This window comes from Salvelinus fontinalis, chromosome 17 (assembly GCF_029448725.1).
Source record: "Salvelinus fontinalis isolate EN_2023a chromosome 17, ASM2944872v1, whole genome shotgun sequence".
Lineage (NCBI taxonomy): Eukaryota > Metazoa > Chordata > Actinopteri > Salmoniformes > Salmonidae > Salvelinus > Salvelinus fontinalis.
This window is the reverse complement of record NC_074681.1, coordinates 42,402,904-42,430,348: the sequence shown is the minus strand read 5'-3', so window position 1 is coordinate 42,430,348 and position 27,445 is coordinate 42,402,904. Positions and strand designations below refer to the sequence as shown.

At 43.6% G+C, this 27,445-nt stretch overlaps 2 protein-coding genes across 2 annotated transcripts; one reads left to right on the top strand and one right to left on the bottom strand.

The window, feature by feature from the left end:
- The first annotated feature begins 4,677 nt into the window (after positions 1–4,677).
- LOC129814431 (sodium/potassium-transporting ATPase subunit beta-3-like) lies at positions 4,678–13,627 on the top strand. Its single transcript, XM_055867538.1, has 7 exons — positions 4,678–4,961; positions 7,077–7,205; positions 7,836–7,934; positions 8,979–9,172; positions 9,773–9,823; positions 11,245–11,331; positions 11,682–13,627. Exons 1-7 carry the CDS (start codon positions 4,844–4,846, stop codon positions 11,847–11,849), a joined length of 846 nt encoding a protein of 281 aa, XP_055723513.1. The 5' UTR covers positions 4,678–4,843; the 3' UTR covers positions 11,850–13,627.
- Positions 13,628–16,411: 2,784 nt separating this feature from the next.
- LOC129814433 (rhodopsin kinase grk7a-like) lies at positions 16,412–26,798 on the bottom strand. Its single transcript, XM_055867540.1, has 4 exons — positions 26,171–26,798; positions 25,206–25,649; positions 17,241–17,521; positions 16,412–16,751 (listed from the first exon to the last, which is right to left on the bottom strand). The coding sequence occupies exons 1-4, from the start codon at positions 26,765–26,767 to the stop codon at positions 16,412–16,414; spliced, it is 1,662 nt and encodes a 553-aa protein (XP_055723515.1). The 5' UTR covers positions 26,768–26,798.
- Positions 26,799–27,445: the final 647 nt, after the last annotated feature.

Sequence of the window (27,445 nt, the reverse complement as noted above, 5' to 3'; positions counted from 1 at the left end):
TCTCTCATTCATGTTTCAGTGTTACTTGCCTCGAAGCGAGCTAAGAAGTAATTTAGCTCGTCTGGTACGCTCATGTCACTGGGCAGCTCATGGCTGTGCTTCCCTTTGTGTAGTCTGTAATAGTTTGCAAGCCCTGCCACATCCGACGAGCATCGGAGACAGTGTAGTACGATTCAATCTTAGACCTGTATTGACACTTTGCCTGTTTGATGGTTCGTCTGAGGGAAAAGCGGGATTTCTAAGAAGCTTCCAGGTTAGAGTCCTGTTACTTGAAAGCGGCAGCTCTACCCTTTGGCTCAGTGCGGATGTTGCCTGTAATCCATGGCTTCTGGTTGGGGTATGTACATACAGTTACTGTGGGGATGACGTCATAGATGCATTTACTGATGAAGACAGTGACTGATGTGATGTACTACTCAATGCCATCAGAAGAATCCCGGAACAAATTCCAGTCTGTGCTAGCAAAACAGTCCTTAAGCTTAGCATCTGCTTCATCTGACCACTTTTTTATTGACCGAGTCACTTGTGCGGCCCGCTTTGGTTTTTGCTTGTAAGCCGGAATCAGCAGGATAGAATTATGGTCAGATTTGCCAAATGGAGTGCAAGGAATAGCTTTGTACGTGTCTCTGTGTGTGGAGTAAAGTTGGTCTAGAGTTTTTTTCCCTCTGGTTGCACATTTAACATGCTGGTAGAAATGAGATAAAACAGATTTAAGTTTCCATGCATTGAAGTCCCCGGCCACTAAGAGCGCCGCCTCTGGATGAGCGTCTTCCTGTTTGCTTATGGCCGTAAACAGCTCATTGAGTGTGGTCTTAGTGCCAGCATCTGTTTGTGGTGGTAAATAGACAGCTAGGAAGAATATAGATGAAAACTCTCTTGGTAAATAGTTTGGTATTACGCTTATCATGAGATACTCTACCTCGGGAGAGCAAAACCTCAAGACTTCCTTAGATTACGTGCACCAGCTGTTGTTTACAAATATACATAGACCGTCACCCCTGTTCTATCATGACAAAAAAGTATGAAACCCGCCAGCTGTATATTATTCATGTCGTCATTCAGCCACTGACTCGGTGAAACATAAGACATTACAGTTTTTAATGTCCCGTTGGTAGGATATACGTGCTCGTAGTTCGTCTATTTTATTTTCCAGTGATTGTACATTGGCTAATAGTATCGACGGTAAAGGCAGATTACCCACTCGCCATTGACCGTTCAAAAGTTTGGGGTCACTTAGAAATGTCCTTGTTTAAAAAAAAAAGCACATTTTTTGTCCATTAAAATAACATAAAATTGATCAGAATAACAGTGTAGGCATTGTTAATGTTGTAAATGACTGTTGTAGCTGGAAACGGCTGATTTTTTAAAATGGAATATCTACATAGGCGTACAGAGGCCCATTATCAGCATCCATCACTCCTGTGTTCCAATGGCACGTTGTGTTAGCTAATCCAAGTTTATAATTTTAAAAGGCTAATTGATCATTAGAAAAACCCTTTTGCATTTATGTTAGCACAGCCGAAAGTTTTTGTCCTAATTAAAGAAGCAATAAAACTGTCCTTCTTTAGACTAGTTAAGTATCTGGAGCATCAGCATTTGTGGGTTCGATTACAGGCTCAAAATGGCCAGAAACAAAGACCTTTCTTCTGAAACTCGTCAGTCTTTTCTTGTTCTGAGAAATTAAGGTTATTCCATGTGAGAAATGTCCAAGAAACTGAAGATCTCGTACCTCGCTGTGTACTACTCCCTTCACAGAAGAGCGCAAACTGGCTCTAACCAGAATAGAAAGAGGAGTGGGGGGCCCCGGTGCACAACTGAGCAAGAGGACAAGTACATTAGAGTGTCTAGTTTGAGAAACAGATGCCTTACAAGCCCTCAACTGGCAGCTTCATTAAATAGTACCCGCAAAACACCAGTCTCAACGTCAACAGTGAAGAGGTGACTCCGGGATGCTGGCCTTCTAGGCAGAGTTGTAAAGAAAAAGACATATCTCAGACTGGCCAATGAAAAGAAAATATTAAGATGGGCAAAAGAACACAAACACTGGACAGAGGAACTCTGCTTAGAAGGCCAGCATCCCGGAGTTGCCTCTTCACTGTTGACGTTGAGACCGAAGAAGAATCTTTTTCAGGACCCTGTCTTTCAAAGATAATTCGTAAAAATCCAAATAACTTCATAGATCTTCATTGTAAAGGGTTTAAACACTGTTTCACATGCTTGTTCAATGAACCATAAACAATTAATGAACATGCACCTGTGGAACAGTCGTTAAGAAACCAACTGCTCACAGACTGTAGGCAATTAAGGTCAGAGTTATGAAAACTTATGACACTAAAGAGGCCTTTCTACTGACACTGAAAAACACCAAAGGAAAGATGCCCAGGGTCCCTGCTCATCTGCATGAACGTGCATTAGGCATGCTGCAAGGAGGCATGTGGACTGCAGATGTGGCCAGGGCAATAAATTGCAATGTCCGTACTGTGAGACCCCTAAGACAGCACTACAGGGAGACAGGATGGACAGCTGATCGTCCTCACAGTGGCAGACCATGTGTAACAACACCTGCACAGGATTGGTATATCTGAACATCACACCTGTGGGACAGGGACAGGATGGCAACAACAAATGCCCGAGTTACACCACGAACAAACAATCCCTCCATCAGAGCTCAGACTGTCCGCAATAGGCTGAGAGAGGCTGGACTGAGGACTTGTAGGCCTGTTGTAAGGCAGGTCACTCACCATACATCACCGGCAACAGTGTTGCCTATGGGCACAAACCCATCGTCGCTGGACCAGACAGGACTGGCAAAAAGTGCTCTTCACTGACGAGTCGTGGTTTTGTCTCACCAGGGGTGATGGTCGGATTAGCGTTTATCGTGGAAGGAATGAGCGTTACACCGAGGCCTGTACTCTGGAGCGGGATCGATTTGGAGGTGGAGGGTCCGTCATGGTCTGGGGCGGTGCGTCACAGCATCATCGGACTGAGGTTGTTGTTATTGCAGGCAATCTCAACGCTGTGCGTTACAGGGAAAACATCCTCCTCCCTCATGTGGTACCCTTCCTGCAGGCTCATCCTGACATGACCCTCCAGCATGACAATGCCACCAGCCATATTGCTCGTTCTGTGAGTGATTTCCTACAAGACAGAAATGTCAGTGTTCTGCCATGGCCAGCGATGAGCCCGGATCTCAATCCCATTGAGCAGGTCTGGGACCTGTTGGATCGGAGGGTGAGGGCTAGGACCATTCCCCCCAGAAATGTCCGGGAACTTGCAGATGCCTTGGTGGAAGAGTGGGGTAACATCTCACAGCAAGAACTGGCAAATCTGGTGTAGTCCATGATGAGGATGTAACGGGCTTCCTCCTTCTCCTCATCCGAAGAGGAGTAGCAAGGATTAGACCAAAATGCAGCGTTGTGTCTCCTTTCCAACTCCCCACCCGTTCTTAATGCTGTAGACTATTTTACTTTCAGCAAGCAAGATCAATCGTGCATATCTCACCAAATAGGCTATTAGTAAAGAAAATAAGTTTAAATAAGTGTCCAACAAGCTTTTGTAGTTTGGCTTCTCCTGGGACTCCACGAGATTGATTAGGAATAGCCGAGGCAGCAGAAAGGCCAGGTGCATAATTGTGCAACAGAACAACGAGGACAAGCTCAAGATATAGTTAGAAGCTACCCTATAATACATAAACTCAATTTTGGGTTTATTGCTGCAGTGAATATATCCAGTCAATTTACACAGCGAAAGAAAAAAATGTGATCAGATAGTCTGACGAAATCATAGGTAGCCTACTGTGAGCTCCCGAGGCTGCGCTCCCAGACCCCGGGCACACTACTCGACAAGCTACCTACCCTATTGATTCCGTTTTTTAGGGACAAGGAATGTATCCCTCCTAGGCTACAACAACACAATATAATGAATAATGTCATTCTTTTTTTCAAGTAAGTACAAAACTCTAGGTTCGCAAAGCAAATACAGTTGAATGAATACTCAATGTGTGTGTGTGTGTGTGTCAGTTCAATAAAGTCAGTTCAATAAAGTTGAATGGATAGTCAGTGTGTGTGCGTGCGCGCGCGCGGGGAGGGGTGACTCCTAACAACACTGATTGTGACACATTATTTTATTATTTTATTTTAACTGCAAATTCAGCATGAATCTTTCTGAATTTGAAATAAGTGGGTAACTTTTATTAAATAACACTGGAAAGAATGTGTGTCTCTCACTGCGATCTCGGGGTACAGAAAACAAACACCTTATGGTTGCCAGACACACACACACACCAGAGAGCAGGTTGAGGCTCATTGTCAACACAACTCACACATATTTTTCCATGTAGGCTGGCTGAATAGGCTCCATGTTAGGTGTGCTAGGCTACCACAGCCGGAATTCATGAATAGCCTATTACTGTATGGAAAGCATAGGCCTATCATTGTCATCATCATAATCTCCAGATATTTCCAGTTTGCGTCTTATTTGTTAGGTACACCATATACTCAAATTTTCTCAGGTCATGATAAATGGATAAATCCAGCGTTATTAGAGCGTTTTCCTTTAGTGTCTATGCTATCTAGGTTACTCTGTCCAAGCCGCTCTTTTATCATGACTATTTTACTGTAGCCGCAGCGCTTTGAGTAGCGGAGAGAGGCTGCCGCTAGTGGCAGAAAACGTCACAGATTTTTCAACAAAAAAAAATCAACAAGAGCATCATTGCTTCACTGTGCCGCCCATTCCATTCCAACAATTGACCCAACCACATACGCCTACATCCCTGATTTCGCCACATACCATTGCCCGGTGTTCCTCGTATTTTTAAAGAAAAAGGCATCCCCAAATTTCCACAATGGCAAGTAATGAAGACAAACCGTTGGCGAAAGAGGATGAGAATGCTGGAAGCTGGAAAGATTCTATCTTCAACCCAAGGACCGGAGAGTTTTGTGGGCGCACAGCGAAGAGCTGGGGTAAGAAAACCTGGACCGGGGCTGGGGCATAGCCCACTGTCGAAAACGTTTTATTTTATTTGTATTAATATAATTGCAGGCTATTCGATTTGGATGTGCATATTGTCACAGCCTAATATCGGAGAGTAATATGATATTCTATCCACCCATTCATTCATGGTCTCTATCATTGCGAGGCAATGGTGGCCTGGTAGTGTGACAATGATTCTATTTCTGTCTCGTTGGTTTTGAAGCATCATATTGTCAGCCTCATGATGTGTGTGTGCGCGCGCGTGTACGTGTGTGCATGTTGCGTGTGTGACACCTTGTACATTTCAGCACTGATTAGCTCAAGACAGATGAATGAGACTAGCCCACCTTTAAGCATAATAATTAGAAACCAAAACCAGTGTATTTCCATTGAGACCACAAATAGACATATAGTCTACAACTCAAATACACGGTTTATGATATATAAAGTGAGCTATACCTTGTCTAGGTCTTCTTCGGTAACCCCCCCAATTTGGAATTATAAACGATATGCAAATTATATTCATTCAGATTAGATCATACATTAAATGAATGTGCCCTTTTCAGAACACTTTGATCAGAAATCATCACTTTCTGCCCTGTAGTGTATCGTACTACATCAGTAGTATGCAACAAAAAAAACTGCAGTGTGTGGTGTGTGTGCACGTGTACGTGCATGTGAATCCTCTGGAACAGACCAATTCATGGCTAACAACCAGCTAGCATGATTATGTGAAGACCTTGATGTTAAAACCTTCACAGGTGTTACTAGTGAGATACACCACTGACACACACAGAAAATATGAAAGTATTCGCATTTATGGAATTTATCCCATCAATTTACACCAGTAGTCTATGGTTACTTTGTAGATGGTGAGCAAGCTCGGCTAAATCTATGCGAGCTAGCAGCTAGCTTTAAGACCCTGTATGGTGCTGTGCAGTGGGATGCTTCTCTCCTCTCTCACGCTGTCACAACACCTCCTGCCTCTACGCTGCATGGCGGGCCGACATTAGCACGCTTGTCAAGGTCAAATGGGTTTCCCCCTTGATCAAGATGCAGGTGCATGATGGGAATGTGTTGTAGGAGAGTGGAGGAGGGGGAGGTAGGACAGGGCAGGCAAATCTTTTGGAATCCTCCATTCTCTGCGGGTTATACGAGAGGTGTGGGCTGCAGGCCTAGTGTGTGGTGAACAACCGGATTGTCTGTTTGCATCGTAGGCCCAGTTCTTATGTTATAGCCCATGTCGTTCAATGGATTCATATGAATTGCTTACATCCATTATAACATTATATGGTCTCTGCAATAGACATTAATATGCATTAACATACATTACAGTTATGCAGGATTCGAATTATGTACCAATTCTTGGGGATGGGCTGGACCGAAATACACTGAGTATACCAAACATTAGGACTACTATACCCTGTTCAAAGGCACTACATCTTTTGTCTTGCCCATTCACCCTCTGAATGGCACACATACACAATCCATGTCTCAATTGTCTCGAAGGCTTAAAAATCCTTCTTGAACCTGTCTCCTCCCCTTCATCTACACAGATTGAAGTGGATTCAACTAGTGACATCAATAAAGAATCATAGCTTTCCCCTGGATTCACCTGGTCAATATCTGTCATGGGAAGATGTTTTGTATAGTCAGGGGATATTTCTAAAGCTTATGGGTTGCTCAATGCCCAGCACCTAGCACCCATGGGCAGCCCTGTCATTTGATAAGGCTTCAGACTTGGACCTCTCAGTCAAAATGCTAGGCTGTTCTGTCATCTCTGATCATTCTGCCTATCATCATAAGAAAACAAAATGCGTACCTTTGCTCAACAAAATTGTCGAGGCTGGAAATTGGCTCCTCATCTATCCTTTCCTACCTATCCAGTTATTCACATGGAAAGCTGTCCTTATTGAAACGACTAACGTTTACATGGATGAATGATCTAAATACACGTTGATATGCTAATATGGCAGAGGCAGTTCACCAAACGACCCTCGTCTGATCAGGTGTGCAGACCTAGCTTTTTGCTCGGAGGGCTAACATAGTCTGGAATCGTGCTAATCTCTCTCTCTCTCGATCAATCTCTCTCTTTCTCTCTACAGGCCTCATTCTCCTGTTCTACCTGGTGTTCTATGCGTTCCTGGCTGGGATGTTCGTCCTCACCATATGGGTCATGCTGCTGACACTGGACGACTATGTGCCAAAGTACCGCGACCGGGTGCCACACCCAGGTGAGTAGCACCACAGGGAGATGATTTATTCAATCAATCAATCAACCAACTAACCAATAAATCAACCAATCAGTCAATTGGGTCAGATCGACAGGTGATTTATTATTGGGACATTTGTTGCGTACGAGGTCATTCTGAGGGAAAACGGAACTGAAATATCCAAGAATTGTTGTATTTTGCGGATTTGAGCACAAGCTTTGTCGGTTAAGGACAGGTAGTTAGCATTTTTTTAATCCTGAGAATCCTGTGGACTACGATTGGTCAATATTGCCCAGCACTATACAGCCACTGTTGAATGATGAGATTTCTGGTTTGACCTGTAATAGTAATGGCCAAACTCTTTATATACTGTCTGTTTGGCAACGCTTTATTTAAAGGGTACCTATATAAGGATGTGTCATGTATTGGTTAGGAATGTGGTATGTATGGGTTATGAATGTGTTATGTATGGGTTATGAATGTGTTATGAAACCCTAATGTTGATATCCTTTAAATTAAGGGTTACTGTATGTTTCTGAGTTTACCACACAACATTGGTGACCCTGATTTCTTTGTTAGTAGATTTAACTATATTTCTCCAGGTATTTTTCATGAAGGTAGTCGTCTCATACTGTACTCTCTGTTTCTTAGGGTTGGTCATCCGGCCCAAGCAATTGGACATGCTGTTTAACAGATCCCAACCTCTCCAGTTTGCCCCGTATGTCCAGACCTTAGAGTCTTTCCTGCAACGTGAGTATGGTTTTTGTTGTCTCCTTGCAAAATCTGTGCCCTTTTCTCTCTCTCTAACTTGCCTTCTTTTTTCTCTCTCTTTCTTTCTCTCCTTTTTCTCTCTTTCTTTCTCTCTTTGTACTTTTCAATAATGCTTTATTGGCATATCTATGAAATACAATGTTGCGTTATGGGTCGTTCCAAAAAAAAATGAGTGCCTTTTGAGCCCCTTTGACATTTTAGGTAGAACTTGTGCACACATTTTGAAAACGTAATAAATAAACGTAATAAATTCAATAATATGAATAAAGACTTAATAAAGTGCCCAAATTCAGCATTTTGACATCCTCTAGGAGGATTTTAACCCACTTAATCCCAACATTTCTCCATCATTGTAAAGCCCTAGTTATTTTGTTGCTTTGACAAAGTCATTTCTGAAGATGATTATTTCTTTAATGTGATTAGAAATTCCTTTCAAGGAAAAAAAAAACAATCTTTCCCTCATTTTACGGTCTTCCCTGTTACGTGACCTGACCTCACATTTCAATACGGTGAAACTATTCCTTTTTAAATATTCTTTTCAAAAGAAACATTAAACATTAAAATAGTCAAACCATAGTGTAAAAGCAGCTGGTTCCTGTTGCCCTTAGATAGACAGGCTCTAAATATTTTCACAATCCCACATAACAAGCTACTGTATATTTCCACACTATGAGGTTGGAATGATACTGTGAAATTGTGAAAATTATGATAATGCTCTTTTTGTGTAAGATCTGTTTGAAAAGACTGCCTTAAATTACGGCCTGTTTTAGCGGAATGGAGTTATGGCCTGCCTGGTGACATCACCAGACGGTAAATTAGTTAATAAACTCAGCAAAAAAATAAAGTCCCTTTTTCAGGTTATTGAAATGTAACATCCAATCAAAATCTTGCCCGATCATTCAAAATTCACCAGACCTCCAAGGGAGGTGTGACATTGACGTGATTTTGGAGGTATGGCAACACGAGACGAATAGACCAATAATAAAAAGTCATACAAGTCTGTCATTATCGTTTTTTTCTCAGATTACAATGACACGGAGCAGGAGAGGAATGTGGCGTGCGCGGCGGGGGGCTACTTTGAGCAGGAGGGCGAGGTGGGCGAGCAGAGGAAGGCGTGTCAGTTCAAGAGGAGCGATCTGAGCCTCTGCTCCGGCCTGTCTGACTCCACGTTCGGTTACACTGAGGGGAGACCCTGTGTCCTCCTCAAAATGAATAGGGTACCTCCTCCTTTCCCTCTTCTCTTTGGATACATATTTGTGTCCCAATTCTCGTTCTTTCCAAAGTGTGCACTTGCACACTCCCCGTCATCTAAAAGCATTGGATTGGTTTAAGCGTTGGATGGATGGAGTTTCCACCATTGTTCAATCCATTACAGGGAAGTGCACATTTTGGGAAAATGGTAGAAGCCAATACTCACTAGATGCATGTCATTGACTTGATTACATTCCGCTCCTGATGAAGTGCACATTGGATAAGTGCAGACCCAATTCAATTCAGGGCAGTGCTGTGTAGTTCACCAGTCCCAATTGAAATACATTGTTCACGGACACATTCACAAGAGCCTTGCATGTATCAGTAGACGACATTAGCCAATGGTGGATTTCTCTCCTCCTCAATCTAGTTATTCCCATTTGCTTCTCTTTGTTACCATTCTCTATTATTATGTTTTGCTGTCCTTTTCACCCTCTCCTTATATATGTTTCTATCCCATTGGATTGCTCAGAGTAGACCACATTGATAATAATGATTTAAATCAGCCGATTGTGTGACTGCGGCTCTCTGATTTGTTGATTGGTTAATTGGTGTTCCGTTCACAGATCATTGGGCTGAAGCCGCGCGGCGATCCCTATGTCAACTGCACAGCAAAGGTAAGTGTCATCATGATTTCAGTAGGTGTGTTTTTGTCTGTGTTTGAAGATAGTCATATACTCTGGTTACCTTTATATCATTTTTTTGTTATTCGTTGTTTATGTTGACATTTGTGTCTTCTTTTTTCCTGATTTGGTTTGATTTTGTTTTTTCTGCGTGCTTCCAGTTGAAGCTTTAGGGTAAGCTTAGCGATGTGGAAGTGTGTATGTTTATACAGTATGCAAGTTACTACCTTGTGGAAATAACTTACATTGTACGAGCAACTTACAGGGTTGTTTTGTTGTCTTCCCCCCCCTTTTTTAAGTGCTCTATTGTGTTATGGGCTTGATTTTCGAGTTGCTTTTGCTTCTTTTGGTCCTGTTTGATGCAGCGTACCAACATTATATTAGGAACCTTTTAGAACCTACCAGTGTTACTATACGAACTGATTGATTCTGATCTCTCATGGATGACAGACAGAGTAGGTGTTGCTTAGTGTAAAAGCTGATGGTTTTACATTACAGTGAATGCCGCTTTAGGAACATATCGAAAATCTTTGATAATATATTATTCTTGCATACTCATATGAACTTGTGTAGATCTGAAAAGATTTGATAGGTGTGCGCAATATGGCAAAGTTGACACACAACATATCAGAGGGCTATTACCAGGGGTGAAAGTAAGCCGGTCTGGTACAGAGTACCGGCAAATTAAATAGTGCAGGTACGGTGTACCGGTTAAACATGAGCCTATCACAATAATTAATACAAAGATGGCACGAAAACTGTAGGTTATTACACAATGATGTATCATTACCACTTGTCAGCCACACTCCAAAATGCGCTGTGGTTCGACATGAACACTAACACTTTGCGAAAGCAGAGAAGACTGGCCAGGACTGAGATGCCCACAGACAGCAGTGGACGCATCAATCAATTCTGGCTTCAAGTGTGCCTAATGTAATGACAACTGTTGAATGTGATTAGCCTACACTTTTCAGTGTTTTAATAGATGCTGGAACTATTTAGGCAAGTGGACGAACATGTAGCCTACTTTTTTTGAAGATAATTTGTTTGACAATCAGATGAAAACATCATGACTGGTTGTCTTCTTGACCCATTGAAAGGTAAATACATTTTGACAGTTAAATGACATGTCTGAACTATTAGGCTCATTAAAACAAAAATGTGTGCATGCGCTACATAGGAGGTCCCACACCGGGAATAAATAAATCTACTTTCACCGCTGCATTTTATCTACTGATGCAAGAATTTGGAAGACCATTGGATGGACGTATGGTTCATTCAGCTGTTCTATCCAACCCTTTCAGATCTATATGAAGTCCCAGCAGTCGACATGGGATAGGATACACATAGTCTTGCTCTTCTATCATTTTTCTGTGTTGACTATTGTTCTTCCTCTTCCTCCTTTGCCTCTTCAGAGGGACACCCCCATACAGATGCAGTACTTCCCTAGTGAGGGGCGCTTCGATAAAATGTATTTCCCTTACTACGGCAATAAGCTTCATGTAAGTTTGGGTGAAAGGTCAATGTTTATCCATTTCTGTCTTGTCGTACCGGTTGGTGCTATACCGGAAAGCATTATTATACAATGATGCAAGAATTTGGAAGACCGTTGGATGAACAACAACAGTCTTTGTTGGTCAATTATCATTTTTTCCCCTTCCACTCCTTTGCCACTCTTTTCTTTACCACCCTATGACACTCTTACTGTGTGTCTCACCCTCCCTCTTTTTGGCCCTGCCTTCCACCTCTCTTTATCCCTCTCTCCCCTCTCCTTTCTCTCTTTCTACTCCCATTCTCTCGCCCCACCTCTCTACCCCTCCCCCCCCCCCCATTCTCTGTCTGCTGTCTGTAGGAGAGGTATGTGCAGCCCCTGGTTGCGGTCAAGCTGTTGCTGAACAAGGACGACTACAACACAGAGCTGACCATCGAATGCCGGATCGAAGGGTCTGACTTGCGCAACAACGACGATCGAGACAAGTTCCTGGGCCGTGTCACCTTCCGAATCACAGTCAAAGAGTAGGGAGTAGCGAGGAGGAGGCTAGTGTGGAGAAATGTGGTTCTGACCTTCCCCGGACGATTCCTATTAGAATTAAACGGGCCTAATTCCAAACCAATCCCTCCACCGTTGCTCCATATCCTAGGCGAGGGACATTCAAATCTGGTATTTTTCATACTGCCTTGGTAGTTCATTGACTGACCAGATAGTCTACTTATCTGGTGTTACAGGTCAGTCTCTGGTTAGGTGTGATAGGGAAAGCTTAAAAAACAGCAGTGAACCCTGAATCCTGGATTTGAATAACTTTATTTTAGGTTCTTGTTGACGCGATCTTGTATTTCTGATAGGGTTGGATATGTGTAAGCATAGCAAGAGTGCTAGATGGAGCAATTATCATATAATAGAGGATACCATTCCTTTTAGATCTACAGTACGTCACAACCAAAACGGGCCTAGAATAGTGCCTAGTGGTAGGGGGTGAGAGATCGGTTTGGGATTGGGTCAAAGAAGGATAGGGCAGTGATGTCATCAATTTTTAACTACTGTATCTCCAGGAAAAACCGGTAATCCTGCCAAATTCAATGGAACATCTAGTTCCCTTGTTTGCTTCTATGTTTACTATAGTATGGCATCATCTTTTTCCTATCCTTCATTATCTCATTCTAGCAGGAGTCTTTCACGACTCACCAACCTAACGGCCATCATTCCCTTCTATTAGTCGGCTTTTGTTGTCTGACCCAGTGCTCTAGTGTTGATCTCGGATCAGAGCTTATTTTCTATTCCCAATGGTTTAGATTGGAGCTTAGATGTGGTGAACTGAACCTAGATCCATGCTTAGTGCCATGAGTTGGATCAACAGTCAGGAGTCAGCCTCAATCTGTATTTCACTTTCATCCATCCACTGCCAATACAATCATGTTTACAGTTGACCCTCTCACCAACAATTATTCCTCAAAATCACATAGGGACCACTAAATCATGAGGTCAAAGACGGTTGAACACTGTCAAACCGAGATAACCTCAACAATTAAATGTCTTTGAGAACCCTTTTCCTCTTGGGACCACATTTTGAACTTCGAACTTATAATAATAGGGAACTGTAGATAAGTATGTGTGGTGTGGTCTGAACACAACCCAGTCTTGTGCCGTCTGTCTGTCCGGCTGCATGTCTATATGTCTGTTTACTTCACCCCTTACCTCGCCGCTGTAATAGCCATTGTTTGGTGAGCGTTTGGATGCAAAGTGGCTGCTGCGCAACGCCCAGGTGGGTGCTATACATCGATGGTGGATGAGGGGGGAGTTATCCTACCACACGTACACACACGTACACACCACATCACTTATACGTGCCTCACGCACGCACACACCACCCCAACACACAACACACACACACGCAATGTAAAGCGCTTGGAGACCTGTGAGAAAGCGCTGTGTAAATGAAATCCATTGTATCTATGTACTGTATAGCCTTGTATGTATATGTACCTATCTTTGGGTCTGAATGCTTGTCTGTTTGTCTATATATTCTCTCTCCTACTCTCTACCGTCTGTGTCTGCCTTTCTCAATGTATATATTGAATGGATTCACACTGTATTTTTTTCTGTCACAGAACACAATGTCTGAGCACTGTAAAGAAATCATTTCAACAAATATTTACAGGATGTGATCATATTCAAAGCTATGTTTATACAGTCTGAAATGGAACCTACATCTTGAAGGAACAACTTCATATGTAGGATGCCTTAAGACCTGTGCAACAATTATGGATTAAAAGGTGATTTGGGAGAAGAAAAAAATCGAACCTGTGGTCCACTTAAGTGTGGTTATTTATTGATTGTCCAGGTGCAACGAACATGTGATATTCTACTTTTACCACAAGAGGGCAGCAGTATTAAGACCGAGATGTGTCGACTGAAGATTCCTTCCTTGCTTGCTGGAAGGAATCTTGCGATGGTGCCACCCAGTGGTGATATTTAGCATAGTAGTAACCTAATGGTTTGCTCTCAGGCGATAATTGTGTTTAATCACCCATTTTCACGAGTAGTAGATCATATGCATCAGCTTCAATTAAAGGAGCTTGGTTGGCAATTAGATAATTACTTTGATTACCATAAGTAATTTACCTTAAACAAACGGTGATATAGAGGAATACATTAATTGAAGGGGCTTGCTGAGAGAAATGATGTTTCTTGCTTGCTATTATTTCCAGTCATCGTGAAACTGTTTGTATGGATATTGGAGCAAACTAATATGTTCAGAACCTTACACATAAACCAGCACTTGCTAGCTCTATTGGCTACATGTTTAGCCAAGGTATTACACTACTTATATAGTAGGCCTATGTTCAAAGGCTGATGCAGGAATGTGATTACAACATAGAACATCAGGAAAAATAGGATATTGGTTTGGGGATAAGTACATTTCAATCTTGGAGGATAATGTCATGATCAGAAAAGCTTGAATTTCTAATGAATCAGGAAAATCCCCGCGACAGGCAATGGCGATACAATGTTGAACTCTACAACAGTTTGAGGCACTGTCCTTCACCATTAATAGCTGTCAATACCTGAGTCCCGCTCCTTAACAGATAATCTCTCTGCTTTTAGCTCTAGTTGCTTCTTCTACCTTTGTCACTCCCTTAACGGTCCTTAAGCCCCGCCCTTGGAATATCATCTCTGCAGTAAGGGAGCGAAATGCCGCACTGGGGTAAATGTCAGGGATGTCCCCTCCACCCATTCTGTTTCACTCAAAAACGAATAAAAAACACACTGTTTTCTCTTTATACATCTCTTGCTCTGCTTCCTCTCCCACTCTTTCTTTTCTTTTCCATGTCTCTTTCACCCTGTGCTTACTCCCCTCCAGTAGTCTATTGATTTGGTCGCCTAAACAAATCTCAGGGTTGAGCTCTATTTTCCCCACCTATCCTTTTCAGTAGCTAAATGTCATTTTGTAATGCATTTATTTTGGGGCTCCCAAGTGGTGCAGCGGTCTAATGCACTGTATCTCAGTGCTAGAGGTGTCACTACAGACCCTGGTTTGATTCCAAGCTCTATCACAACCGGCCATGATTGGGAGTACCATAGGGTGGTGCACAAGTCGTCCGGGTTAGGGTTGACCACCGCAGGTAGTAAGAAAAAACACAAGCTGTAAAAGACACATCTTTTTTAATTCAAATAATTCAAGATTCAAGCAAGTCCCTGATAAATGTCTGACATTCCTACAGTAGCATATGTAATGTTTTTCTCTCATATTATATTTACAAGTATATTTATATTCATAGTATAATTAACACATTTACTGTAAAAACATAATACTGGTCATGATCTGGAAAGTTTGTCAATTTAAAGTTATATGAAATAAGTCTTGAGACAAGACAAAAGGGAAATGTGATTTTTTTTTGAACGTTTTGAAGGCTAGCTAGCAAACTAGATTCTAACTTGAGATTTGTACATATATCTCGAACTTCAGACAAATCACATCAATGGAAGCAATGTTCTAGTTAAAGTTGCGCACATATATCTCAGGGAGGAAGAAAGCCCTAAAAATTCACTTTTTTTTTTTCTAGCCCAACTCCTCTAAATGTTCAACTTTCTCTCTCCTCACAAACCAGGGCATAGAACCTTCCCAAACACAAGAGTTGAGCATTCTTCCAGTCCTTACTTGCACCTAATCTGTGGATTTCTCCCTTCTCAGTGCATAAATATACATATTTATATTCATATACAACACCGTTTTAAAATAAAACTAGATGCTGGACTGTGAAGTCCATCTGCTTGGAAATGTAGTGATTGACTTCACTGGGTTTAAAGGTGAAGAGTCACTGTAGGTAAGTAAATGTTACCTCCACCACATTTCATTTGAAATAATTTATGTCGGTAGAAATGATACTTTATTTGCTTTTGATTGCTTCCAGGTGAAATTTGTAATAAGGTGATGTGTCCCAAAAAAGTTATCACCTCTGCCTTTAGAGAGGCAAAAGGAATGTAGGGGGGTGGGGGGAGCAGAAGAAAAACGTAGCCGTATCAAATAAAATTAATGCACCACAATCAAGGACGAGATCCCAACCTTATTCCTGAACTAATTAATTCAGCATATCGTGCTCCATTGTGGCCAATGCCTAGGTTTGAGGGCTAGCACTGCTGTCTGCATATGCTAATCTTTCTGGTGCAGGTTGTATGTAACCAGAGGCCTGTATTTATCCATTAATCATATCATGTTTTTGTATCCACAATATTCATTTGTTGTATTTTACTCTTAGCGACCCCTGTTGGCCAGGAGGGCACTACTACATCATGTGAAACATCTGGGAGTAGCTGCAATCTGAAGAGACAATACCAATCTTGGTAAAGCCACCTTTTACCCTCCTATTTGCTCTGCAGCTCAGGGAACATTTGGCTACTAAAATCAATGGCAACCAACCCGTTCCAGGGAAGGATACCTCCTCTCTCTCTCTCCTGCTGCTCCTCTCCCTTGTAAAATAATTTTTGTGTGTAATTTTTTGTTGTTGTAATTTTACAGAACATGAGCGAATCAGTTGATGTGTTGGTGACATACTGGTATGTGTATATGTGCCAACTTTGGTTGCTCACAGCAGTGTGCATGTGCCAGACTTTCCCTCGTCGTCACCCCCCCCAGCGCACTCTTTCCTGTTGGGGTCATTGAGCTCGTCAAACAGTCCCGTTTCGATCATCTCCTGTTGCCATGGAATGGCCACGGCTCCCGTGCCAATCTCCTTGAAGAACTTCTCATCGTTGGCATCGAACACAATGCCCTTGATCTCAGAGAACTCAGCAATGTCGCCAGTGTCTTTGGCGTACACCACGTTGGGCTTGGGCACCCAAGGGGGGTCGATCAAACCAGCCTCCAGACGAGGGAAGTTGATGGCCTTGAACCACTCGTGTTTTCGGGGATCCTCGCCTCCTCCCCTGTAGAGGACAGAATTTTGACACTTCCGCATTAGGATCATACTGGCAGGTGAAGGCTAACTAGGCTTACTACACAGTTGACTAGTTGTTTTCAGAGTGCATTGGATAGTCTTGATTCTGCCTTTATCAATTGTAATGTAGGTAGTTGACTAATAACTGAGTTGAAAATCTATGTTGTATCAGCATACAAGCATGTTTGCCATCAATAGGGTTGGGGTCAATTCCATTTAAATTCCTGTCAATTCAGGAAGTACACTGAAATTCCAATTCAATAAGGAACATTTGGAACTGGGAATTGAATGGAATTGAAAAGGAATGGCCAACCCTTGCCATCAAGCTAGCCAGCTAGCCGAAACACTATTATCCCAACAATGGTGAGCTACCTGACTTGAAAGGGCTGTTTCTTCATAAATGACAACACCAGTAGAAAATAGAGAATTGTTATTATTGCAAATATTAGTCGTAGCCTGGACGGACCGATGCTCTTACTTGCAGCCCAGGCGTTCATCAGTCTTCTTCTTGAGGAACTCCTGGATGATGGCCTTGGTGGGCGCGTCAAAGTTCTTGTGCTCCCATGGGGGTTCATCATTGATGATGCGACGCTGCACCTCCTCCTTCTCCACCTTCTGCTTCCCGGATTCGGGACCCTTGAATGGGGTGTAGGCGGCCACCATCTCGTAGATGCTGCAGCCCAGGGCCCACCAGTCCACGGACGTCCTATAGGGAACATCCTGTAGGATCTCAGGGGCCATGTACGCTCCGGTTCCAGCCTGGGGCGGGGTAGGGGAGGTAGGAGAGAGATTCAGGGAGTAGGGTAGATAGATGAAGGAGACAATAAGAGGACAACTCATCATTGTACAGTATGTTTGAAAAAATACGTTTTAGTTTTAGTTTGACACATTTTCTATACACGCAGACAGACAGACACACACACACACATCTATATGGATAACCATGCACAATCATAGCATTACAAATGTGAGTAATAATACATCCTGTGTACAAACCTGTGGTTTTGTACTGTGGAGCAGGGATCATCAACTTTTTCTTGACTAAAACATAATAATTTCAAACCTTGCTTTGTATACGATCACATGTATCTCTCTATTATGCGTGGGAATACTTGGGAACAGATTTCCAAAATTAAAATCACTTGGGGCTAATTTCCTGATGTTTTTACAGTCTTTTATGGCCAACAATGAACATAAAATAAAATACAAATTATTTATTTATTTTTGCTTAGAAAACTTGGGGGGCCAAATAAAACCACCCGCGTGCCAAATTCGGCCTGCAAGCCACCAGTTGGGGAACCCTGCTGTAGAGGATGATACCTTCAAAGTGTGCTTGCTACCACAGCCCTATAAATTAGATCTTTAGCATGATTTCAAGGTTTCTCCTTGTACACTTATTTAAGAGGAATGGACTTGCCACTCCCATTCTTAAGTTGACTATTGACCCGGGGCTTAAATGCTAAGCACGGTGAAAGCACCTCTCCAAAACATGGATTGCATTGGATTTTTCATTTCATCAGCTATGGAATACTCCCTGTGATTGGTCAAATCAAAGCCCTCCAAACACCTGATTGGTCCAGCCTTGACGCAGTGAGGACATTGGCCAAACATCTGGGGGAAACTTTGTCCTCTAATTCCTTTTTTGTAGATCCAAGGGCAATGGACAAGGGAGAGATCACCTTGCTTACTCCATTGAGTACCTTGGGTACTCTGAATGACCTTTTCAACATTTACTGTGTAAAATGTAAGTCTAAATCACTTTAAAACTTCCCAACAATGTGGATATGTTTTTACATGAAACCCCACAGGCAAAGTTATTTTTTGGGGCTCACTAATACATAGTCAAGAAATAACAACGCTACACATATATTCTTTAATGTATGGTTTACCTGATTTCACCGGTCTGATCAGGGAACAGATTTGTGTAATGCCTGCTAAGTAAGAGGCTTAGAAGGCCAAAGCCAGCCAAGCCTCTGGGGGGTTAGCCACAGCTCCCTGGTCTGCCAAGAAGGACCAGAGAAGATCACTGGATAATGAGCTTACTGGGCTTCTATAGAGCCTGCAACTTACTCTTTGCCACTATTGACCTGCAGAGATGCCGCAATCTGTAAAACTCTCTAACAAATCATTTTACAGGACAGCTAATGGTAGTCTGGGGCACATGATTGATACACGTACACACATCATCTTAGGAACTAGCACAGGAAAATGTCTTCCCCATATGCACTTTTCATCAAGTATCAGTTAAACACCCAGGTACCAACACAATTATAACAATTAACACAATTAGCCTTGTCTACTCTGAATCACCTAGACAACTTTGCAGTATTTCGTTTTTTTATGTGTTATTTTTTACATTATTAGCCCAGAATGTTTTTGTGCTATTACATACAGCAGGGAATAACTTTTGGATATCAGAGCGGCGGTAACTCGCCAGCATTACCAACATTACGACCAGGAATACGACTTTCCCGAATTGGATCCTTTGTCCAGGGCAGTTGAACTGATTCGGCAGGTAGCCTAGTGGTTAGAGCGTTGGACTAGTAACCGAAAGATCGAATCCCTGAGCTGACAAGGTAGAAATCTGTCGTTCTGCCCCTGAACAAGGCAGTTAACCCACTCTTCACTGGATAGATGGCAGCATTCGCGCAAAACTGAAAGCGCAAACCACCACATTTAACCATGGCAAGTCACCATGGTGACTGGGAATATGGCCGAATACAAACAGTGTAGTTATTCCCTCCGCAAGGCAATCAAACAGGCAATTCAATGGCGCAGACACGAGATGTACGTGGCAGTGTCTACAGACAATCACTGACTACAAAGGGAAAACCAGCCACGTCGTGGACACCGACGTCTTGCTTCCGGACAAGCTAAACACTTTCTTTGCTTGCTTTGAGGATAACACAGTGCCACCGATGCAGCCCGCTATCAAGGACTGTGGGCTCTCCTTCTCCGTGGACGACGTGAATAAGACATTTAAGCGTGTTAACCCTTGCAAGGCTGCTAACATCCCTAGTCGCGTCCTCAGAGCATGTGCAGACCAGCTGGCTGGAGTGTTTACCAACATATTCAACCTCTCCCTATTCCAGTCTGCTGTCCCCGCATGCTTCAAGATGTCCACCATTGTTCCTGTACCCAAGAAAGCAAAGGTAACTGAACTAAATGACTATTGCCCCGTAGCACTCACTTCTGCCATCATGAAGTGTTTTGAGAGACTAGTCAAGCATCAAATCACCTCTACCTTAACTGCCACCCTAAACCCACTTCAATTTGCTTACCGCCCCAATAGATCCACAGACGATGCAATCCCGCCCTGTGCAACTGAGTCCTGGACTTCCTGACTTGCCGCCCTCAGATGGTGAAGGTAGGAAACAACAACTCCACTTCGCTGATCCTCAACGCAAGGGCCCCCGAAGGGTGCGTGCTCAGCCCTCTCCTGTACTCCCTGTTCACCGATGACTGCATGGCAATGAACGCCTCAACTCAATCATCAAGTTTGCGACACAACAGTAGTAGGCCTGATTACCAACACCATCGAGACAGCCTACAGGGAGGTGGTGAGGGCCCTGGGAGTGTGGTGTCAGGAAAATAATCTGTCACTCAACGTCAATAAAACAAAAGAGCTGATTGTGGACTTCAGGAAACAGCAGAGGGAGCTCCCCCCTATCCACATCGATGGGACCGCAGTGGAGAAGGTAGAAAGCTTCAAGTTCCTTGGCGTACACATCACTGACAAACTGAAATGGTCCACCCACACAGACAGCGTGGTGAAGAAGGTGCCTAAAACCTTCACAAACTTTTACAGACGCAAAATTGAGAGCATCCTGTCGGGCTATATCATTGCCTGGTATGGCAACTGCACCGCCCGCAACCGCAGGGCTCTCCAGAGGGTGGTGCTGTCTGCCCAACGCATCACTGGGGGCAAACTACCTGCCGTCCAGGACACCTACATCACCCGATGTCACAGGAAGGCCAAAAAGATGATCAAGGACAACAACCACCCGAGCCAGTGCCTGTTCACCCCGCTGTCATCCAGAAAGTGAGGTCAGTACAGGTGCATCAAAGCTGGGACTGAGAGACTCTCGGGCCATCAGACTGTTAAATAGCCATCAGTAGCACCTTAGAGGCTGCTTCCCTATATTGTATATACATAGACTTGAAATCACTGGCCACTTAAATAATGGAACACTAGTCACTTTAATAATGTGTACATATTTAGCATTACTCATCTCATGCGTATATACTGTATTCTATTCTACTCTATCTTTGTCTATGCTGCTCCGACATTGCTCATCCAAATATTTATATATTCTTAATTCCATTCTTTTACTTTATGTTTGTGTGTATTGTGTTTATTTTTTGTGAAATTGTTATATATTACTTGTTAGATATTACTGCACTGTTGGAGCTAGAAACATAAGCATTTTGCTACACACCAATAACATCTGCTAAACACGTGTATGTGACCAATAACATTTGACTTGATTTGATTTGAAGAGCTGCTTCTAAACTATCTGTTTTTTTTGTTCTTTGACTTGCAAACTCCTGTACTGTGTCTTTGATTGGTCAGATTTTTGAATCCTGGTTTGTTGGGAAAACAGACATGTTCCGTAGAGACCATTCTACATTCTCAATAGGCTACATATATATATAGTATAGCCTATCTTTAAATAGCACAAAGGGGCTGTACACAAGTTTAGGCAGTACCTAAGGAGTTGAGGGGCTGGACAGAATGTACAGACATGTACACAAACGATCCCAGAATCCCCTTTTCACTGTTGAGATCAGGGTTTGCTGCAAGAGGACACCCCTTGACATATTCCCTGCCCAAACCAACCAAACCCCCAACTTGACTTTCAACGCAGTCACTCAGCCCCCAAAATGTTCATCCTATAATTGGCTGGGCTATAATAACCTCTAAGGATCAAATGGATTATATAACGAAGGCAGAGTCTCCTCTTGGACAGATCCTTAACGATCCAGTAAGCCCTCTCTAGATTTACAGCAAATGCTTCAGAGACAGAGAGAGGGTCCAGATAGAATATAAATGGGGTCAAAAGTCACTAACTGGTGCACCAGTCTGGAACTAACAGGACCCTGAACAGCTTCTACCCCCAAGCCATAAGACTGCTACATAGTTAACCAAGTACACTATATATACAAAAGTATGTGGGCACACCTTCAAATGTGTGAGTTTGGCTATTTCATCCACACAGTTGCTGACAGGTATATAAAATCGACCACACAGCCATGCAGTCTCCATATACAAACATTGTCAGTAGATTGGCCTTACTGAAGAGCTCAGTGACTTTCAACGTGGCACCGTCATAGGATGGCACCTTTCAGTTTGTCAAATTTCTGCCCTGCTAGAGCTGCCAGGGTTTACTGTAAGTGCTGTTACTGTAAAGTGGAAACGTCTTGGAGCAAGAATGGCTTGGCCGCGAAGTGGTAGGCCCCACAAGCTCACAGAACGGGAACGTTGAGTGCTGAAGCGCCTAGCGCGTAAAAATCGTCTGTCCTCGGTTGCAACACTCATTACCGAGTTCCAAACTGCAACGTCAGCAGAAGAACTGTTCGTCGGGAGCTTCATGAAATGGGTTTCCATGGCCGACTAGCTGCACACAGGCCAAGGACTACCATATGCAATGCCAAGCATCGGCTGGAGTGCTGTAATGCTCACTGCCATTGGATTCTGGAGCAGTGGAAAGGCATTCTCTGGAGTGATGAAACATTTCATGGTTCGGGCTTGGCCCTTTAGTTCCAGTGAAGGGAAATCTTAACGCTACAGCATACAATTACATTCTAGACGATTTTGTGTTTTGGGGAAGGCCCTTTCCTGATTCAGCATGACAATGCCCTCGCGCACAAAGCGAGGTCCATACAGAAATGTTTTTTTCAAAATCGGTGTGGAAGAACTTGATTGTCCTTCACAGAGCCCTGACCTCAACCCCATCAAACACCTTTGGGATGAATTGGAACGCTGACTGTGAGCCAGGCCTAATCACCCAACATCAGTGCCTGACCTCACTAATGCTCTTGTGGCTTGTGGCTGAATGGAAGCAAGTCCCCGCAGCAATGTTCCAACATCTAGTGGAAAGCCTTCCCAGAAGAGTGAAGGCTGTTGTAGCAGCAATGTTCCAACATCTAGTGGAAAGCCTTCCCAGAAGAGTGAAGGCTGTTATAGCAGCAAAGGGGGGGACATTTACATTACATTTGAGTCATTTAGCAGACGCTCTTATCCAGAGCGACTTACAGTAGAGTGCATACATTTTATTACATTTTTTATTTATTTTTTACATTTTTACATATTACATATTACATTTTACATACTGAGACAAGGATATCCCTACCGGCCAAACCCTCCCTAACCCGGACGACGCTATGCCAATTGTGCGTCGCCCCACGGACCTCCCGGTTGCGGCCGGCTGCGACAGAGCCTGGGCGCGAACCCAGCCCAGCCTGGGCGCGAACCCACAGACTCTGGTGGCGCAGCTAGCACTGCGTTGCAGTGCCCTAGACCACTGCGGGGGACCAACTCAATATTAATGCCCATGATTTTGGAATGAGATGTTTGACGAGCAGGTGTCCACATACTTTTGGTCATGTCGTGTAGCTACCCGGGTTATCTGCATAGACCTTTATTGAACTAACTCTTTGCACATACGCTGCTGCTACTGTCTATTATCTATCCTGTTGCCTAGTCACTTTATCCCTACCTATACACATTAGTGTACAAAACATTATGGACATCTTCCTAATATTGAGTTGCATCCCCCCCAACCCCATTTGTCCTCAGAACAACTCCAATTTGTCGAGGCACATAATCTACAAGGTGTTGAAGGCGTTCCACAGGGATGCTGGCCCATGTTGACTCCAATGCTTCCCACAGTTGTGTCAAGTTGGAAGGATGTCCTTTGGGTGGTGGACCAGTCTTGATACACACAGGAAACGGTTGAGCGTGAAAATCCCAGAAGTGTTGCAGTTCTTGACACAAATCGGTGCACCTACCACCTACTACCATACCCCGTTCAAAGGCACTTAAATATTTTGTCTTGCCCATTCACCCTCTGAATGGCACACATACACAGTCCGTGTCTCAATTGTCTTAAGTCTTAAAAATCCTTCTTTAACTTATCTCCACTGATTGAAGTGGATTTAACAAGTCACATCAATATGGGATCATAGCTTTCACCTGGATTCTCCTGGTCAGTCTATATCATGGAAAGAGCAGGTGCCCTTAAGGTTTTGAACACTCACTGTATGTACATATCTACCTCAATTACCTCGTATCCATGCACATCGACTCTGCTAACCTGTGTATATAGGCAAGTTATCTTTACTCATTGTGTATTTATTCGTCGTAATATCATTTTTTCTATTCCTTTTCTATTTTCTCTCTGCATAGTTTGTGAGGGGCTCGTCTGTAAGCATTTCACTGTTAGTCTACACCTGTTGTTTACGAAGCATGCGAGAAATACACTTTGATTTGATTTGACAATACCAAGGTCTTATCATAAACTCACCCACTCCCTCTCCCTAATTTACCGCTCATCCTTTTAGTGAGACATAGCGTGTCGCTTCTGATCCCATGTGAAAACTTTAGCCTGACTTTTAAATTAAAGCTGTGGCTGACATGTCAGTGAGACATCATTGACAATTCGTCAGAAGTCCTTTGCAAATACATTAGAAGCTACAGACATGTTAATCATTGAAATTGTCTAGAAGAAAAAGAAACGCACACCTATTTAGGCGAGGCGCTGGCTAGCGGAGTAGAAAACTTGAAAATAAAGGAGAGGGAACTCTAGGAGCTCAGATGCAAAAATGTAATATCCAACGTTTCGACAGTCAAGCTGTCTTCATCAGGGTATAATGATGAGTAATAATGATACCCTGATGAAGACAGCTTGGTTGTCATTTTTCTGCAACCTTGCTATCAGATCGCAATCGTAAAGGAACCTTTCACGTCTTCAACTCTCTGTCTTATTGCCTTCATTGTCATGACATTCTCATCATCTCTTCATTCTCCGAAACACAACCCAACCTGCTTCTTAACACAGCACGCATCCAACCCGGAAGCCAGCCGCACCAATGTGTCGGAGGAAACACTGTACACCTAGTGACCTGGTCAGCATGCACTCCGCCCGGCCTGCCACAGGAGTCGCTAGTGTGCGATGAGACAAGGATATCCCTACCGGCCAAACCCTCCCTAACCCGGACGACGCTAGGCCAATTGTGCGTCTCCCCATGGACCTCCCAGTCTCGGCCGGCTGTGACAGTGCCTGGGCTCGAACCCAGAGTCTCTGGTGGCACAGCTAGCACTGCGATGCAGTGCCTTAGACCACTGCGCCACCCGGGAGGCCTCGTGCTACCGACTTTTGATAGTTTCCCATTGTCACAGTCAACTACAAGTTCTTAAAAAATCCAACTTCAACAGGCTTACCTTCTGGGAGATGGTCTTTCCGGCGGGCAGCTCCACGGCCAAACCCAGATCAGAGAGTCGGCACTGGCCAAAGCTGTCCAGCAACACGTTCTCTGGCTTCATGTCACGGTATATGATATCCATTTCATGCAGATGAAGGATGCCTGTGCAGATCTGTGCTGTGTAGTATATGATACGTGGCATCTCGATACCCTTGGTCTTCTCACTGACGTAATAGATGTGGTACCTGAGGTCACCGCCGTTCATCAGAGTCATGACAAGGCACAGATGGGTCTTGGTGTCGTAGGCGTAGGCCAGGTTGACAAGGAACAGGCTGTTGACCTTTTCCAGGATCTGCTTCTCCAGCAGGGCCATCTTCTCACCATGTTTCTTCTTCAGGCGTTTCTTGCACAGCTTCTTGGAGGCGTACATCTGGCCTGTGTTTTTCACCTGTACGGCACATACCTGGACAGAGGGAGGCCATGGGTTAAGAGGACTCCTGAATACCTCAGCAAAGCCCCCTAAGGGTTGTATAAATGACACCTCATGACACTAAGCTTTGATACTGCCCCTGTGCTCTAACAAGGAGACATTTAGTTTTTATTGACAATTCTCATCTTTCGGAACAACTCGATAATGATACAACCTTGAAAGTATGCATAGAAGAGTAAGGTGTGATGAAACTGATAAAAAATTAAGATCTGTGGATCAACTTTCAGAGAGAGAGATTAGTTCTTTGCAAAGACAAACTGAGGTGCTAACTGAGGTGTATTTTGTACTAATAGACACTGTGCATCAGTGAAACTATGGGAAAGACTACATTGGATTAATCGTTTATTTTGTGCATAGTTCTTGTGTGCATTTTCCTGTTGTCACAAAGGTTTTACATATTCATTAAATAGATAATATTGCCAATAAATATTACTGACACATTTTGCACATGTCGCCAAGACATGCTGCTAGTCTATTGGTTTGTACATGCTTACCTCTCCGAAACCTCCCTTGCCCAGAGTTCTGAACTCGTAGAAGGTTTTATCAGTGATGGGCTGCTTCTCGTACTCCTTCCACTGCAGAAATTTGTCAAAGAAGGGGCTAGTTTGGTAATCCGTGAAGGGTTTGCCTTTCAGAAACTCCCGTGTGGCTTCCTTCACCTTAACATTGATCACTTCATCAAAGTCATTGTCCGTCACTGCCTTGCACTTGTCGGCTACCTCCGCAGTGAGGTAGGTCAGGAAGTTCTTGGAGGCGTCCTTGCAGAACTTGTTTATCATGTTTGTCCTCTGCTTGTCCTTGTCAGCGCCTTCCGCCAGATCCCAGTCATTCAGCTCGTCCAGGAACTCAGCGGCATTGATGTACTCTGGGGTAGCAGTCAGGAACTGCCGGAAGAACTTCTTGCCGATCGGCTGCCTCTCGCAGAGCGACTCAAAGTTCTTCTCCACAGTTTCCCTGGTGGCGGCACACTGCTCGGCCTTAGGCAGTGACAGACTTCGGCGACGCTTTTTCATCTCCTTGTCGTCGCCACCCTGGGCTTTCAGGTAGGCCGTGTTGGCCACCAGGTTATCCAATCCCCCCATGTCACACATCTTGGCGGCTTTGTCTGATCTGTCCCACAGACGCGACTGGGTTCTTCAGCGGTTCCTTCGGATCCCTTGCTCGGTGCAGTGGGCTTCTGAGTGTGCGTGTCTGTGTGCGTGTCTGTGTGGGTGTGCGACTCACTCAAAAGCCAGGGTGTGAATGAGCGACTACACCACACGTACCTGCAGACCTAAGACACACTGACACACCCAGTAATTACTCATTCAGAATTAAATACCTGGGAGGGATTTTGACTTAAGGATATTTGTGTGGTCTATTTGTAGATGATGGTCACGGAAAGGGAATCGTAAGAAGGTTCTCTCCTAAGAGGCTTTGTGGCTCTCTATATTTGGCCCGTTGTCGACCTGTGACTTGCGGGGCCCATTGAGTTCTGTTGACTAAAAACTAAGGGCGAGATGATGTGAAGAAAGAAGAAGAGCTGTCTGCACACACTCATACACACAAACAACACACATACTCACTCAAACATCCCTCATCCACATGCCCTTTTTTGTTTTCCACAAACCAACATTTATTGAAAAGGGATCAAGAGTTGTAAGTAGAGTAGAGTAAACAATGGCCTTGCAAAGAACCAGGTCAACAAAGGTAGCTCTCTTGACTTCTTCTCTCTCTGTCTCCCAGTATCAGCAGTTCACTTCAGAGAGCTTACTCGTAATCTGATTGCC

Bases quoted from the DNA above. Each gene is read 5' to 3' on its own strand.
- LOC129814431 (XM_055867538.1), top strand. From the start codon at position 4,844: ATGGCAAGTAATGAAGACAAACCGTTGGCGAAAGAGGATGAGAATGCT. The intron at 7,935-8,978 runs GTGAGTATGGTT...TTTTTTTCTCAG, and splicing joins CTTAGAGTCTTTCCTGCAAC to ATTACAATGACACGGAGCAG. The intron at 9,824-11,244 runs GTAAGTGTCATC...TTGCCTCTTCAG, and splicing joins ATGTCAACTGCACAGCAAAG to AGGGACACCCCCATACAGAT.
- LOC129814433 (XM_055867540.1), bottom strand. From the start codon at position 26,767: ATGTGTGACATGGGGGGATTGGATAACCTGGTGGCCAACACGGCCTAC. The intron at 25,650-26,170 runs GTAAGCATGTAC...CCCTCTGTCCAG, and splicing joins GCAAGGGAGGTTTCGGAGAG to GTATGTGCCGTACAGGTGAA. The intron at 17,522-25,205 runs GTAAGCCTGTTG...ACCCCGCCCCAG, and splicing joins GAAAGACCATCTCCCAGAAG to GCTGGAACCGGAGCGTACAT.